This window comes from Choloepus didactylus, chromosome 10 (assembly GCF_015220235.1).
Source record: "Choloepus didactylus isolate mChoDid1 chromosome 10, mChoDid1.pri, whole genome shotgun sequence".
Classification (NCBI taxonomy): Eukaryota; Metazoa; Chordata; class Mammalia; order Pilosa; family Megalonychidae; genus Choloepus; species Choloepus didactylus.
The window spans coordinates 94,472,275-94,490,264 of record NC_051316.1 but is presented as its reverse complement, the minus strand read 5'-3'; the positions used below and the strand labels follow the sequence as shown (position 1 = coordinate 94,490,264).

At 43.1% G+C, this 17,990-nt stretch overlaps 1 protein-coding gene across 11 annotated transcripts in view; it reads left to right on the top strand.

Annotated features, from left to right (window-relative positions):
• The window catches only part of RALGPS1 (Ral GEF with PH domain and SH3 binding motif 1), a 427,751-nt gene that overhangs the window by 225,524 nt on the left and 184,237 nt on the right, over positions 1–17,990 (top strand). For all 11 annotated transcript variants that reach the window (XM_037798268.1, XM_037798267.1, XM_037798269.1 and 8 more), the window contains 2 exons: positions 4,865–4,954; positions 8,222–8,314. In XM_037798268.1, coding sequence (XP_037654196.1) covers positions 4,865–4,954; positions 8,222–8,314 — 183 coding nt within the window. The remainder of the gene's footprint in view (positions 1–4,864; positions 4,955–8,221; positions 8,315–17,990) is intronic.

The following is a 17,990-nucleotide window of genomic DNA, read 5'->3' as shown; positions in this document are numbered from 1 at the left end:
CACTGGGGCTGCTTTCTCTGAGATGAACTCATTGACATCCCTTCTTGGCAGATTGAAAATACAGAAAAGCAGGTCACTTACCTCTTGGAACCTCGGTTTCCTTATTTTTAAATGAAGATTATAATAGTACCTACCTTGCACAGTTGTTATGAAGATTAAATGAAATGATATTTGAAGAGCTCTTAGCACAGTGTCTGGCATGTAGTAAGCACCATTTTTGGGGTAAGGGGGGTGGGAGGGGGGGATGTGAAGATCAGTTGATTGAAAGGAGATTGCCAGGGGATTTGAGGCTCCTTGTGGCCAAACCAGAAACCCACTGGTCAGTGTCCTGGCCCCTGGGAGCTTACCTGCTTCTCTGTGGGGTCTAAGTCCCATGTGGTTTGTTCATAGAGTGACTGAGAGGGAAGAGCTCAGCTGAGTTCACTAAGCCTGTTATGTACCAGGCCTTATGTCTCGCCCCAAGGAGTGCACTGTGTAGCACGTAAGTTCTCAACCTTTTTTGGGTTATGGATCCTTTTGAGAATCTTATGATACCAAATACATACCTGTCTTCAGAAAAATGTACAGATATGTAATTTTCATTTAATTTTAGGGAACTGACCTCCCCCTGAAGTTTGTTCATAGACACTTTAGATGTTTATGGACAACAGGATAAGAACCGGTGGTCTCAGAAAATGAAACAAACCTAGGTTCAAGACTCAGCTCTACAACTTATTAGTTCTTTGATCCTGGGTTGATTTTTGGACTTTCTGAACCTCACCTTCCTCATTCATAAAGTGAGAATAATAATCTCAAATGTTTTTTTGATGATTAGATGGGAATCGTGGATGTAAAACGTTTAGCCCAGTATTTGGTACACAGTAAACGATCAATGTCAGCTTTAAAAAAGGATGCAGAGTAGTTGGAGCTATGAGTTGAAAGGAAGATTAAGGCGAGACTATAGAGAGTTGACCCTAAATTCTGATGTTAGAGTTGGTATTGTATCCTGAAGATGCTGAAGGAATTGGAAAAGGTGAAGAGGGAATTGGGAGGATTTGGTTCTAATCCAGACTCTGCTTGCTCTCCTGCTTTAAAGACCTTGGGCAAGCTCCTCCCTCTCTCTGGGTTTCAGGACCCTTGTATATTAATGGAGATTGGACAGGATCAAAGGTTTCCAATTTTTTGCCCTATAGGACTGCTTTAACTTTTCTCACAGGCTCATGTATATACTTCCTAATGACTGAAACCCCAACTCAAACTTGCTTAGGTAAAGAAGGGAACTTAAAGGTTTCTGTAACAAAGTCCAGGAAGAGATTTGACTTCAGATATTGCTGAATCTAGGAGACTTGAACAGTACCATCTGAACTCAGTCTTCTTGTCTCCACCTATTCTGGTTTGCTAATGCTGTTGTTATGCAAAATACCATAAATGGATTAGCTTTTATAAAGGGGGTTTTGTTTGTTTACAAAGTTACAGTCCTAAGGCCATAAAAGTGTCCAAACTAAGGCATCAACAGATGATACCTTCACTGATGGATGGCCAGTGGCATCCGGAAAACCTCTGTTAGCTGGGAAGGCATGTGGCTGGTGTCCGTTGGTTGATCCTTTGTTGTTTTCCAGCTCCTCTCTCAGCTCCTGTGCATTCTTGGTTGTTTCTCCCAAAATGTTTCTCTCTAAGCACCTGGGTGTCCTGTCTTGGCATATCCCGGGGCAAACTTGGGGCTACAATTCATAGCTAAACATCCTTCTGTCTCCATCTCCCAAGTATCTCTAAATGTCAGTGTCATCTCTTAGCTTCTCTCCAAAATGTCTCTCTCAGATGCTCTGCTCTCCTTCTGTGAGCTCTTTTATAGGACTCCAGTGATTAAATTAATACTACCCTGAAGGGGCAGGGTCCATATCTCCATGGAAATAATTTAATCAAATGTTTCACACACAGTTGATTGAGACACGTCTCCATGGAAACACTCAATCAAAAGATTCCAACCTAATCAACACTAATAGGTCTATCCCCATAAGATTGCATTAAAGAATATGGCTTTTGGGGGGACATAATATATCCAAACTGGCATACCACCTTTAGATTCTCCTTTCCTCTGGGTTGGCTCCACTCTCAGGTAGCCTCCCCACTCTGTGGGTACAATATGGCTGCCAGTAGCCCCAGGCTTACATCTTATTCCATTAATTCAGGCCAGGGATAATGAGCTCAAGGGAATGTTAGGAGACTGAATGACAGCATTTGGTGATTTGTTAGATGTGGAGGGATATAACTAGGGAAGAGCAAAGGAGGTTCCTCCACCTTCTGTCTTGGGTAGTACCATTCTTTGAGACAATGAACACAAAAGTAGGAGCAGGTTGGGGGGTGGAAGATATGTTAGGTTTGGACATGTGTGGCAACCAAGTGGAGTCAAGCAGGTAACTGGATATTTAAATCTGGAAGCCAAAGGAAAAGTCTGACCCGGAGATACAAATATTGGAGTCATCAGCATCTTGAAGCCACAGGAAGAGAGGAGATCATCCCTGGAGAAAAAAGGCCCAAGTGAGAACCTGAGGATTTCTGGCATTTAAGGGATGGGCAGAGAAAAGGAAGCTGCACAAGAGGCTGAGAAAGAGCAGCCTGGGAACAAGAGGAAAACTAGTGGAAGAGAGTGTCTTAGAAATTGGTGTTTAAAGAATGAGGGGATGATCAACTGAGTCAGATGCCACAGAGGGGTTAACTGAGATCGTAGTAAAAAAGAGCCCTTTGGATTTAGTAGCAAAGAAAAGAGTAGGTTGTGGGAATGTAAAATGGAAGCTGGGGTCTAGTTGGTTGACTGGTAGGAGATGTGAAGAAATGGAGAAAGCATGTGTAGATGACAAAACAATAACTCCAAAGGAGGAAAAGAAGAGAGTGGCTAGAGGGGTCAAAGAAGTCCAGGGAGATGGTTTCATGTTCCTTTTTCTTTTTTGAGGGGAGAGCCTTGATGAATGAGCCAGTAAACCAGGGAAGATTAAAGGTGGGGAGAAAGAAAGAATAATGAAAAAGTCCAAAAGAAGGTGCGAGAGGGTGAGACTTGGGGCCCTCTTCATTCTACCAGGTAGGTTGGCAGAAAGGAAAGGTGCAGATGCAGATCCACTTGTAGGTGAGGTACAAGGAGGTTCATGACCTCTTAGTGAAATAGGAGGTGAAAGGGGAAGCAATGGGTGGTAAGACTGAGAGGTTTGGAGAAAGCTTGAAAGAGCCACTCCAGGGAAAAAGGAAAGAGAGCTGACTATTGAACTAGAAGGACTCTTGGGCAGTGACAATGGCCCAGATGAAAAAAGAGGTTGTGATCTTTAATATGGCCTCAGTGCATGTGGGTGGATGGTTTTCAGACGGTTCTGCTGCCTCCTGTGGTCATCTCCCAAGCAAGGACCAGAGGGTCTGGACTCACAGTGCCTAGAGTCTTCACACAGTAAGGGCTTCATGAAGGTTTGTTGAATAAAATTGTTGACTCATAGTTGCCTCTCCTCTGTACACCATGTGCTGGAGATCCAGAGTCAACTCTGTCATGTGACATAATTATGCCATGATATTTTTTGGCATGCAGGACTCTTATTTAATTATACATGTAAGCTATCACACTTGAGATTATGTGGTATAAAAATGTGCATGTTTTAAAATGTAAGTTTTATGGGCATATCACTTGGTATCTAGCAAAGCTTTCTTCTTTAACTGGCTAGTAAACATTTGAGTCTGAACTTAATTTTAGGCAATTTCTTGGAAAAAATGTTCTATGGAAACCCAGGCGTGTCCTGGATGAGAAAACATTTCTATAATACTCCTGCTTAATATAAAAAGTGAATTTTTGATTCTTAGCTTCTCTTTCCTTGTTTTCTCATTAAAAAGTGACAGTATTTCAGTAAAGAGAATACATGTGCTGTTGCAGCAGTAAGCTTGATTTGTTAACGCTGAAATATCCTTAACTGGTTTTTTCTTCATTAAATATAGGTATTTTAGATACTTCTCGCTTTAAAGTCTATTCGTCTCCACCCTTCTTTGTAGCACTGTCATTGCACTCTTGGACATAGGTATTTCACAGAGAACAGTTGTTATAGTGGTAAAACATAAACAAGAAATGCTCACCACCTTGCCAGGATTTATTGGCCCAAAGCCCCTTCTGTGCCATGCAAGTCAACCATGCACTGGTAGATGACCATGCACTGGTAGATGACTTTCTGGTTCCCAGCAAAGGGCACAGGGATTCAGGGATGCTAATTTACATGAGAGAGCAAGCATAAATAATGTTCTGAACCAAAAGTGCTGGTATATCCTTTTGTCACATGCTATCTTCAGACAAGCATGCACCTTAACCCACATTGCTTTATAACTTGAAAGAGCCTTTTGTATCATTTAAATTACTGGGTCAACCTTTCTTAGAAAATTAGAATTGTTATAATTATGGAAATAGAGGTGAATCCTTCTTGTCTTGGGCCTGGCTGAGGGTATGGATTTATGGGTGATACTACTGGTATGCATATCTCTTTGTCTGGCTATTTGTCCTTCTGTCTATCCACCCACCCATCCATCTGTGGTCTCCTACAACCGGAGTCCTTCTGGGCAGGAGCCCTGTCGGATTCATCTCAGAATTCCCAGCAGCATCTTCAGAGAGATCTGTGTGTTGCAGAGGCTCAATAACTCCCCTAGGTATTGATGAAAGTGCTTATTTCTCTCAGCACTACTGTGCGTATTGAGGAGTGGGACAGAAAATAAGGGACCGTTTATAACTCCAGGTTGTGCTCTTCCAGTTTCCTGACCTTGGAAATCCCATGACAGTGGTGGGCAGGGGTGACCTGGGTGGTTCTGGCATTTAACAGCTTTTTTGGTGTATGTGTTTATGTATGTGTGTGTGTGTTTCACTCTACAGGTCAGTTTTTGGGTTGTACGAGAAATTCTAACAGCACAGACTTTAAAAATAAGGGCAGAAATCCTGAGCCATTTTGTGAAAATAGCCAAGGTAAGCCATTTTATTATTACTTTCCTTTCCTTTTTTTTTTTTTTTCTTTCTCTTCTCATCTCAAAAATGTATTTCCTAAGAATGGCCAAAAGGTGTAAACAATCCAAATTTCTATCAACAGATGAATGGATAAACAAAATGTGGTATATAAATACAATGAAATATACTATTCAGCCATAAAAAGTAATGAAGTTCTAGCACATGATATAACATGTATGAACCTTGAAAACATTAAACTAAGTAAAATAAGCCAGACACAGAAGGACAAATAGGATTTAATTGCAGTCATAGAAACAGAAAGTAGATTAGAGGCCACCAGGGGCTGGGGGATGTGGGAATGGGAGTTGTTGCTTAATGGATACAATGTCTGCTTTGGGTGATGAAAAAGTTTTGGTAATGGAAGGTGTTAATGGTAGCACAACATTGTAAATATAATTAATGCCACTGAATTGTCCACTTAAAAATGGTTAAGATCGCAAATGTTATGTTAAATGTGTTATCACAGTAAAAAAAAAATGAACATGGAGACAGCTAAACATTAAATATTAAGGCAGCGATACAGAGTTCATAAGTACAAAAAAAAAAATGTGTTTCTTCAGTGTGTTGGGCATTCTCATGTGGGAGCTGCTTTGCTCTGGATTCAAGAAGGTGGCTGTAAGATCAGCCTGGCTGCCCACCTGGGCCCTGTGCGTGCATGGACAGCATGCCCCTGCACCCCAAACATTTGGTGGCCAACTATTTTTCTTACTTGAGCTTTCACAGAATCTCTGTGAGGTATCAGTGGCTACCCCTAGAAGCCATTCCATCCTCCTACATCAAATTTGGCTAGTACTGGGGCTTTGATGGATTTTTAGTAAGCATCAATGCCTGTGACACTATCACATCCTGCACAATTTTCTTACCAGTCAGCAGAGCCCATCCCCACCCCATCCTGGGCTCAAGTCCTGGGCCAGATGACCCTGTTGCCCTCACCCCACCTCCTGGCCCTGGCCTCCATAGGTTCTGTCTTTGCCAGTTGTTGGCACCAGGCCTATTTCTGTCTTTATCCCAGCTTTCTCCTCTTCTTCTTTAAGCCCTGCTGGCCCAAGCTGTGTCTTTCTATGGGCTCCTCTCATCAATTACATGGTCTCTAGTCCCCTTCTTCCTTTACACTGCTCATAACTGCCAGGGCTTGCCTGACTCTCAGCAGAGGCATTGCTTGGTCTGGCCCGCTACTTGCTTTCTGTGCATATGTGATGTCTTCCCATCTAGATCTTAGGGAAGCTAACATTTATGAGGCCCCTTACAAGCCAGGCACCCTAGCAGTTGCTTTACTGACCTGACATTATTGAATGCTCACAGTGAACCTGTAGGGTGGACATTATTATTCCCATTTCTAGAGGAGGAAGTAGAGGCTTAGAGAAGTGACATGCCCATGCCAGGGCACCCCACAGCTAGTCAGTGACAGAGCGTGAACTGGACCCCAGGTCACTGCCTTCAGGGGAGCTGCTCTGCTGCCTTTCACATGAAGGTTAAGTGCATTTGTATATAAGTCTGTTAGGGATGACAACCATGTTTTACATCCTATACATTCTCCTGAAGTACTTGGAACCATGCTGGGCTTAATCATACTTGTTGCTGTCAGTCAGTTCTGTGCTGGGTCACCAGAGAAAGCAGGATGTGGTTCTAGCACTCATGGTGCTTTCAGCTGGAAATGAGTTTATGGTCCCCATCCAAGGAATCCAAAACAACCCTTCCTTAATCTCTGCCATCCTGCCTCATGGTGGAACATCACACTGGCACTATGTCCTCGGTATGTTCTTGTGTAAGCCCCTTCCCTTGTCTAGGCTTCGGTTTTCCCATCCATAAAATGAAAGGGATGGATTAGATAATCTCCCAGACGCCCTTCAGCTCTAAAAAGAAACTCTGCAGGCATAGCAATTCAGATATGAGGAATAAAATTCAGTTCACTCAGAGAATCTGTTCTTACACACAGGAGACAATTAGAGAAGGTTACAAGATACATGAAATAAAATATTAACTTGTGTGGTAAGGGAAAAATTTCTGAGTAGGAACAGAGCTATGAGGATCAGGCATAAGGGCTTTTCATTTATTTATTTATTTTACTAAGCCCTACTATGTGCCGGGTGCTGTACTAAGTGTTGGGGAGATGAGGGTGGTCCAGTGTGAGCAAGAGGCAAGTAAAAAGCAAGTGCAGTCCATTGTGCCAAGGATATGCACAGCTGCTGTGGGAATACAGGGGAAGGTCCCCTAACCTGCCTAGGTTTGGGAACATGGTCAGGAGAGGCTTATTAGAGAAAGTGTCATCTGAACCTGAAATTACCAAAGATAAGCAATGGGGGAGGAGACTGTTCCAGGCAGAGAATGAAGAGACTCATGTACTGAGCACGCACCTGGGTGCCAAACACCATTCTAGGCAAATTTACATGCACTGTCTCATGTAGTGCAGGTACCATGATTGCCTTCCTCATTTTAAATATGAGGACATCAAGGCTCAGAAGGTGTAGGTGACCTGCCAGGGGACACACAAAGAGTGGGAGCTGGGATTGCAACCAGGTCTTTTGATTATATAAGCCTGTTTGCTAACCCAGACTTCACTGACTCCCAAGAATGGGAAATGGGACCCCGGTCCTGTTAGCCGGTTTCCCTCAGCATAAAACCAAGAACAGAGCAATTACATTTTTCTGTACTTACTCTCGGCTGTGTCTCGTTCTCTGGCCCTCCGTGGTTAGGACCTTGTCTGAGACTGAATTGATTCCAAATGTTCTCACTAATTTGGGGTCTGGTTCAAAAGAGCCTGGTGAAGAGTATTGTCTTCCAGCTGAGAGAGATTATGCAGATTGATAGCATACTTCCTCAATCCTCTCTCCCATTCTGGGTGTTAAGGTAATCCCAGAAGACCTACACTGGTATTTTTGGCACAGTCAGGATTTTAGTTTACAAAAGCCTTCTGGGATGGTGTTCAGATTCCTCTAAAAAAAGAACATAAAGAACATTATCAAACCTTATCCCAAGCCATGTTTCTGTCCAGAAACCAGCATAGTCAGTTTGTGAAATTTTGCAAATGCTTTAAATGCAGGCTCACCTTTTGACTATTTGAGAGGAAAAGAGCATATGGTTTACATGAACTTCCTAAAACTGTATTTTATACATGCGATATTTTTAAGTGTAATTGAGTTTCATAAATATGACATTTGGTAACACTTATGTAGGTATTTGTTCTGTTGTTTATAGCAGCAAAGTAATCTGTTCCATATCTTTTTTCAGAAACTTCTAGAACTCAACAACCTTCATTCTCTCATGTCTGTGGTATCAGCATTACAGAGTGCACCCATCTTCAGACTGACAAAAACCTGGGCTGTAAGTTAACCTTGCTAAGTCTTTGATTTTAGCAGTCATTTCATTGGTGAAGTTCTTCATTTCTTAAGACCCAGAAGGCTTTCTCTGACTTTGCCAGTGATGGTGGATTACTGTGGGTTAAAGAAATGTTCCCTGAAATCCTCTCTCCTTCAGTGACCTTAGCCCCATTTCAGTACAAGGGCATTGACGTGATTGAGGTGGAAACCCTGTGGACTGTCGAGTGGGCTTTCCTGGACTCCGCAATGGCCTGCATTACAGCTTGGTGAGCAGCTTCTGCCCTCCACTTGGCCAATATTCTTCTCTGGCAGGCCTCAGATTGCCCGTGGGAAGGGGAAAAGTCTCTAGGCTGATGGTTTGCAGCTGCCCTGGGTCGCTGGCCATATAGCTAAGAATTTCTCTGGATAAACCTGTGATCCTCATGTAGGGAAAAATGATTTTTTTTCCTAAAGGCCATGGATAATTTCTGCTCAGAGGTGGAGCCTGATAGTTATATAATTGAGTCTGTAGGAAAGTTTTTCTGCTGTAAAAATACTTTAAAAATATCTCAGACCTCTTTATCCTCCTTAGCTTGGCTCAGTGCCTGACATGGGAGAAGTAATTGCTATTTCCATAGCTCATTAGCATTCACCTCCTGGCCTGCCTGATCCAGGGTCTCTCACAGCTGCACAGCTCAAACCTTTCAAGACCTGTTTATGTCCCACAGAAATGAAGGAAACTGTATGGAATTGTCAGATGTGCTTCTGCAATTCATTTCTGAACTTGTCTCTGCCATCCTGTGGGGCTGGGTTGTTTCATACTTAGTTGGTTCCTGGGCCTTTAAAATATTGATGAATTATGTTGTGGGTAATCAGAAATGAGCCTTGTTTCTTTAGGTTGCAATTTTACATAGCTCCAACCCTAGCAAAGTAGAGTGAGAAGAAGTGGTAGCCTGGAGTCAAAAAACTAGATTTGTGTTTAGGTGCCGTTAAAGCATGACTTGCATAAGTCACTTTCCTTCTCTGACTCATTTTACTATTTCCACTCACAAAGGTTGGCTGAGATTAGTGGTTTCTATCAGTGCTTCGTGGAGCCCTAGAGGTTCCTTGGAGCTGCCTTGGGGGGTCAGCAGGGGCTAAGGGAGAGAATACTAAGCAGACAGCGTGGACACTGCTTCTACCGGAGCAACTCTGTATCAGTTTTATGTACTGGGCTTCTGGGTGAATTTCAATTGAGCAATGGCTTTGGAGATTGAAAGCTAGTTGGAAGCCATTGTTCTCTGCAATTGCTGCCAGCCCTGTGCTTCTCTGAGTCTGTCTGAGCAGTGAGAATTTTTCAAAAGTTGTTTGGGGATTCTTTTTCAAATGCTTTTTCCATCATTTAGATACTGTTATTGTTTCTCGGATTGTTGGGAATTATGTGAAGACACTGAGGGATGAATTTGAATCTTCTCATAGTACATAAACCTTACTATCAGTAATATTGTAACACTCAGTAACCCTTATATGCTGCATAGTTGGTGAGGGCAGAAATAGTGAGTTAGCACAAGGGGCAGGAGTATCTAAAGGTCCTGCACAGACATACAATCCACTTGGTGATGGGACATTGAACCTTTGGCCAGCTTCTCCAAATGATGCCCAGGAGAGTGGGGCAGCATCAGGCCAGAAAAATATCCAGAACTGTTCTGCTTGGCTTGACAGAGCACTGCTGCAGGATTTGGCTTCACAGAGCACTGCTGCTATTATAATAAATCTCCCACAATTCCTGAGAAAGCCTGGTATGGAATATCTACCCAGGACCCATTCAAAAGTATGGGCCTCCTCATCTAGCTCTCTTCCAGACCATGCGGGCCAACTGCTCTTCCTTATGGATTTGCCAAAATAAAAATAAATTTTCCAGCACTGCTGTAAGAGCTTTATATATATTAATTCATTTTATCAGAACAACCACCCTTGAGACAGATGTTATTATTCTTATTTACAAATGAGGAAACAGAGGCACAGACAGGTAAACTAATTTATGCAGGGTCCTACAGCTAAGTGGCAGAGCTAGGATCAAATCCAAGCAGTCTGACTCCAGAGTCCACCCTCTAAGCACCAGACTCCACTGATGTGAAAGTAAAAAAGACAATTCCAACCTATTGCTTATCACTCAAACAAGCGATCTTTTTGTTTGTTTTTGTTTGTTTTTTGTTTTTTTCTCTATCCAAAGTGCTACAGTAGGAACTTTGAAGATAAGGTCACTGGACTGTTGGTGTCTCTCCAGGCATTCAAGCCTCTGTCTTGGCTGCAGCTACTGCTGGCCTGGCATCTTGTCTCTGGAGTTCACAGGAAGGGAAGTCAGAGGAGAGCTCATAGGGAGGGGACCCACAGCCAGTGAGCCAGAGAGCTCTAGCCTTGGATAGTCCAACCCATGACTTCTGTTGCTCCTCCCGTCTCCTGGCATTGGCTTCTGCCTCTGCCACCTCAGTGGGCATTTAACTGTGGGAGCCATGTAGATGCCAGGGAGCTGAGATTACATGTCACCAAAGAACAGAGTGGTTCTGGATACAGGACAACACCACATCCCTGTTCTTTTTCTGCAGTACCTTCCCATTGCCTCATAAGGGCTGAGAAAGGGCTGTTTCCCTGTGACAGAGGACCACTTACTAGGGTAACAGGTGGGTAGATATGTCATCCTAAGTAATAAGAATGGCAACTGCCAAACTTTTGTGTTAGGGTGAGAGGAGGGGTTGGTTTGGCACATGCTGTGTGGATTAGAACATGAGGTCTCCAAGGTCATTTGTAGGGGAGCCATTTATTTCTTGGTCAACCTGCCATTCAACCTGTGTTTCAGACCGGACCTTCCCCTCTCACCCACCTGTCCTGTTAAACCAAACAAGTGGTTGACACAGAATTTGGGAAAAGGAAGAGTCCAAACTCATCTTGTTTCTCATTCATCTGATTCATCCCCAGACACAGTGGAATGGATGCTATTGTCCATGTTCCTGACCATCCCTCTCCACACCTGTTGGCAACAGCACACATGGCGTCTGCACTGCAGTTTTTGTTTATGTGTTTGCCTCCTCTTTTTGACTACTGTACTCCTTTGTGAGGAGGTCTCATTTTTCTCTGTATCCCTGGCGCCCAGCTTAGTATATGTTTCTTACTTTGAATTGTGTTCTGTTGTATTGAATTGCTTCCTTCTTTTGCTTGTAATTTCTGGCAATAAGATATTGCCATAGAAATATTGCCAAAAAAGAGCTGTTTCCTCTCTCCCCACTTGTCACTTGAGCTGGGACTGGTGAGACCTCATGGGTCTCACAGAATAGGAGGGAGTAGAAGACACTGGAGGCACCAGCCATAACAACCAAAGACTCAGGGCTTTTATAGTCCTCATTTTGCAGAGAAGGAAACCGAGGTTCGAAGAGGTGGAGAGATCTGTTCAAGATCGCACAGCTGGTGAGTGCAGAGCCAGTGTGATGCAGCCTTGCCCCTGCCAGACTCCACAGTCCATCTTGGCCACTCTGCTTTATAGCTTATTGACAGAATCAGGCTGTGCATAAGGTAGAGAAAAATAGGCATACATACTGCTTAGGAAATAGGGCCAGAGAAATGAGGCAGGCACACTGACCCTGGGGTACGGGGCATGGATGGCTTTCTGAGTACTGTCCTTGGAGGTTGCATTGGAATCCTGGATATCTGGGAAATTTGGACAGAAGGGGATCACAGGTGTGAGAGGAGCACTGTCACTTGGTTTCATCAGGTATGACTTCCAATGAGAGCTATTATTAGTAGGTGGGCAGCTGAATGGCTAATTGGTCATTAGCTCTAGAGTAGGATAGCCTGTTGGCCTTCCATGGCTGGCTGCTGAGTGTCAGGAGCTGGGTGAGCTGGGACAGGACAAAGACTGGCACTGAGCATAGGCCTGCACGTAGTAGGCCCTTAATAAATGCAGACTGGATTTTTTTATTTCCATGGCTGACCTGAAAAAACGCAGACGGGGTCTGATTTATCCCAGCGCTGGGGCCACTTTGCAATATTGGCTGCCTCAAAGCCATGAAATCTAAGCAAGAAGTTGTATTGGCCAATTCTGATTTCCTGAGTACACTTCACCATGTAGCTCTTATTCATTCTGCAAATCAAATATTTATCGAATGTCTCCTCTGTGCCAGGCCCTGAGGCTATAGTCAAGGCCTCTGTCCTCATGGGCTTTCATGTTATTCAGGGAAGACAGACACTTTATTCAGGGAGAATAAACACATGCCTAGTCTGGCTGGCACAAGGAGTGATCGATAAATGTTTGTTGAATGAATAGAAGTAATAATGGGAATAAAAGCTGTTCAGAAAATTAACACAGACATTTTCAATAGAGAGTGATTGGGTAGCTTCTTTAGAAGGGTGGCCAGGGAAGGCCTCTCTGTGATGGTGCCCTTTAAATCAAGACAAACAGGAGCCAACCATGCCAGGATGAGGGGAGGAGCATCCCAGGCAGAGAGAGCAGCCACCCAAAAGCCCACAGTGGGAATAAGCTTGATGTGATTGGGAGCTCCATGGGCCAGGAGGGAGGTGGATATGAGGAGCAGTAGGGGGTGATCATGTAGGGCTTACAGCTGGCTGAAGAGTTGGCCTCTATTCCAAGTGTAGTACAGGGTTTAAAGCAGAAGACAGACATGATCTGGTTTGCAGTTACCTTTTATTTTTTTGTTAATTACTTTTGCTACTATGTGGCAAATGAATTGTGTGGAGGGTGCAGAAGAGACCAACAGTGGAAATAGGGGTCTTAATTAGGAGGTTGGGAGAGAGTCCAAGGGTGCAGTGATGTTGGCCAGGATTGGGGTGGTGGCATTGGACTGATGTGCGATGTATTCTGAAGAGGTAGTTGACAGGATTTATGGTGGTAGGATGTTGGAGATGAAGAAAAGAATGAAGGATGATTCCTATGTTTTCGGCCTGAGCAACTGAGTAGATGGTAAAACCTTTTCTCTGTTCAGACTGGTCCCAAGAGAAAACTGACTTATTCTTGAATGACCTGGGGGTATGGAATTCCTGGAATATAGGCGAATCACTTGTTATGAAAATTACAGTCATGTGTTATATATGCCACACACACACATGTACTTGCTGTGTGCATGTTTCTATTGTGATTTGTTCTTTCCTACTGAAGAGATCCAAAGAGATTGACTCATTTGCGGCAGCAAAGTGAAAGTCAACTTTTTGGCAAGAAGGTAGTCACAGCTGATGGTTCAGGAGGCTTGATCTGCAAGTAGTGACGTGGAAGGGGCTCCATGAACCCCCCTCAGATGCTGCCTGGGAGTGGGGTTCTCACTCTCAGACATTCTGGAGCAAAGGATCATTGAACTCTGAAGTTTAGAGCAAGAAATATCCTAATAAGTCAGATATATATCTGTTCCAGTTTGCTAAAACTGCCATTATGCAAAATACCAGAAAAGCATTGGCTTTTATAAAGGGGATTTATAAAAACAAATTTACAGTTCTAAGGCCATAAAAGTGTCCAAACTAAGGCAAGAAGGTAACAAGAGGATGCCGTCACTGAAGAAAGGTTGATGTTATCCAGAACACCTCTGTCAGCTGAGAAGGCACATGGCTGGCGTCTGCTGGTCCTTTGCTCTTGGGTTGCGTTTCAAAATGGCTTTCTCCAAAATGTCTCTGGGTTTCTGTCTCTCTTAGCTTCTCTCAGCTCTCTCCTTGGTTCCCCTGGAGCCATTCTCTCTAAGCATCTGGGAGTCCTCTCTTAGCTTCTCTGGGGCAAACTCTGGGCTTTATCTCTTAACTTAGCATCTCCAAATGTCCTTCTTCTGCATCTCCCAGCATCTCCAAGAGTAAGTGTCTATGTTGGCTCTTGAGCTCTCCCAAGTATGTAGTCTGGTGAACCAATCAAGACCCAGCACCACAGTTGGGTGAGTCACATCCCCATGGAAACAGTCAATCAATCAAAAGGTTCCATCCAACTAGATTGGGTTAAAAGATTATGGCTCTTCTGTGTCCATAACAGTTTCAAGGTGGCACAATGGCATTCCTGGTTTTTGGGTTTTAGAGTCTTTCATCCATGGATGTGTCTCTGCTTCCCTATAAAAGATACAGTGTTTCAGTGACCCCCTCCAATGGTGAGAGACCTTGTGTTGAGAAAGTGGTGATATACATGGATTTTCTGTTTCAAGCTTTTCTGGGTATTGGCTTAGATGGGAGGTGAGATGGGCAAGGAGTGTGAGGAGATGGAGGGCGGAAGAAACCAGCATTTGTAGTCTCCAGTTACTCTTTCTCCCGTCATTCCTAGTAGCCCAGCTTGGAATTGCTTCTCAGAAGTTTTTAATCATCAATTCTGCTGACATTTTCACTCTTATCTTCCTTGATATTGCTGCAATATTGGACACTGTTCATCACTTTCTTCTTGAAAAATCTTTCTTGCCTTGACTAATTCGCTTCCTGCCATTCTGATAGCCAGCTCCTCTCTAACTCCTTTTGTTCCTCTACCCACTGGATGTAAATATTCTGCAAGGCTCTGAACTGTATCAGCCTTCCGCAATACATTTCCCATCCTTTGGTGATCTCACTATCTTGGAAAGCTTAAGCCATCACCTCTGTGCCCCAGCTGATGACTGGCTCTTCTGCTCTAGCCCTGACCTCACTCCTGAGCCCTAGAACCATGTTCCAATTGCCTGCTCAATAGAGCCCTCTGCTTGCATATTCCTTTGACAATTCACACAAGATATGTTTAAACCAAACCAAAGCCTGTAAGCATTGCCCTATATGTAAAATGAAAACCAGAAAATCTCTGTACCAGCCTGAGGAAGTCCCATGGAAGCATGAATGGAAAAAGTCACCTGTGAGAAATCATCATGCCAGCCCATACGTTATGTGGCTAGGGTGGGGGTGGGGTGGGGTAGAAGGGGTGGCTGAATACACATGATCTGCATGGGTGTGGAGACCTCAGGCCAATAAATATAGGGCAGTATGGAGATTGAGAACATGGGCTCTTGAATCAGACACCTGGCTCAGCCCCGGGCCTGCCTTTTTTGGTGAGGGCTAAATGAGTAAACGTGAAAAAAATGTTTAAAACCATGCCTGTAACATAGTAAGGTCCATATAATTATTAGCTTCTGCTGTTACTATTGTTATTATCTTCAACACTTCTTGACTGTTCTTAAATGGGCTGCCAGAGGCTGCCATCCCCTTAAGCCAGGCCCTTTTATTTGTGACCTGAACCATCATTGTCATCTTCTAGCTGGTCTCCTTGCTTCTGTTTTCCTTTTTCTTGAATTCACCCTCACACGGCTACTGGAGTGGTCTTCCCGACCACAAAACAGAACTCTGGTGTTTTCACTTCCCTGGTTAAAGACAGTTTTTAGCGCTTCCCCTCCCTGCCTTTGTTCAGTTGGTGTCTGAATCCACTGCTCCTCCCAAGTGGGATGCTCTAATAGAACCGTTTGATGCCACTCTTTTTTTTAATCTGCTATTTGACCACTTTACCACCTCTAGTTTTATAATAGTGAACATTTTGTCAGCCAATTTTTACCCATCATTTAGATTTCTAACCCTGAATTTCAGTGATGCCTTAGAGTAAGGGAAGATCCTGAGCTTGGATGAGAGGGAGGGTCAGAATGTCCTGATCAGTGTTTTTGGGGGAAACTTGGATTCAGAGCTGCAGCACTTGGTGAGAGCTTGTGAGCACTGAGCATCTTGCAGAGGCCAGAGGACATAATGGAGGCATTTTGGCAACAGCAGCAAATGCCAAAAGGTTCCATACCTACTTCACACCTACTTCCTGACCCTAAAAACAAACCATAAAACTTTCAGCTATAGCCAACAGAGCATCTGCTACCGCCAGCAACCCAGTGCCCCAAGTCATGTGTGCAAGAGACGCAAAAGTTGGCCAGAGGAATTTCCTGTTAAAACACGGCCACAATCAACTCATTCTTTCCCTTTTTATTAGTATTCACCGTTGATGCTTAGCTGCTTGTGATTGGCACCCTGTTTACAAGTCTAGCTGAAGGATCCAGAAAAGTAGAATAAGCCATCAAAATGGTTGTCAAATGTCCACAGCATCCAAATGATCCTGTCAAAAAACCCTTACCAAAAGGCAGTTTCCATCTCTCCCTGACCTTTCCAGGCTATTCAATAAGCCTACATTTCAGCCTAATTGCTGCTTCCTTGCATCACTGTGTGTTCCTACTCAAGGCCACAGCTTGTGCATTCTTCAGCCTCTGGGGCCTCTCTAGCCCCATCTTTGCTGATTGAAATCCTTGAAGATTTATATCCAGGACTACCTCTTCCTGAAGTCCCTACTTCCCATAGTGGAATTTGTTCTCTCCCTCTAGAGCCTCTTTTAGTGTTTCTGACCCTTTCCTGCTTTAGCTAGCCCTCTTCATTGTCAACCAGGGTTGAGCAAATTGGAATGCACATTTGGTGGCTGACCCATTTTCACCTGTCCCTCCCACCCACAAACCAAGTCTGAACCTAAAATGGGCCCTCAGCAAACCTATATTAGAGAACCAATCTCAACCTCTTGGCTTGGCTCTTGGGATTTTGTGGGAACGTTTCTTGGGGTTGCCATAGGGGGATTTTTTTTTTTTTTAATTTAACTAAATTATTGGAACTAAATGGTAAAAATTGTCCTACAACAGTATATGTACGTGTATGTATGTGTATATTAAACAGTTAAAAGATAAATTTTTAACAAAGATAAAATCATGACTCATACAAAAAATGAACACTTGTGAAAGATTTTATTTAACTCATTTAATTAATGAAAGGACCAGTAAGATTGTACAGCTGGACCAAAAGAGAACCCAGAATACTACACTTTTAAATAGTCAGATAAGGGATGCTGAAATGATTTTACAAATGGATGCAAAACTCTTTAGTATTCCCAGGGTTGTAATCAATGGCATTCTATTTCTGTCTGTACAACCTTTAAAACCTTAGTCAAACACAACAATGGACAGCTAACCAGGACACCTATTCAAAGTCACAATTTTTTCTTATGTTACTTATCACAACCTCTGTTGCATCGAATATTTTACATGAGAAATGTGACTTTGTGAGTTTTTTTCAGAAACTGAAGATTTGTATCCAAAGAAGTAAAAATTATTTTTTTAAATGCCCCAATTTCATTCCTTACTGCTTCCATGCTCAGTCTGTTGAATCCATTTGTCCATAGATAACCCATAGCACTAAAAATTCTTTTCATACCAACAGTAGACACTGGAATTTAAATAGAATTTTGAGCCAGTTTTAACATATTTGGAGCAACTGGCTCTTTGTTGAAAAGTACTTCCACATATTGAGAGATGTATCCTCCCAAGGCAAGGGAACAAGATACCAATGTCCTCATAAAGAGTAGACACTGTTTGCTTGTTTCCCTCCTTGGAGACAGCTTCCAACTTTGAACTACTTTACCAGAAGAGGGGGGTTGTTTATGATTAGTCAGATACAAGGCACCTAGAACATGATAAGGGAAATTTTCAAAAGCAAACCACTTTTTCATATATTTTACCAAGATTTGTGCTCTCCCTAGCTTTTTTTTTTTTAAATTAAATTCAGTTTTATTGAAATACATTCACACACCATACAATCATCCATGGTATACAATCCACTGTCCACAGTATGATAACATAATTATGCATTCATCACCACAATCTATCTCTGAACATTTTCCTTACATCAGAAAGAACCAGAACAAGAATAAAAAATAAAAGTGA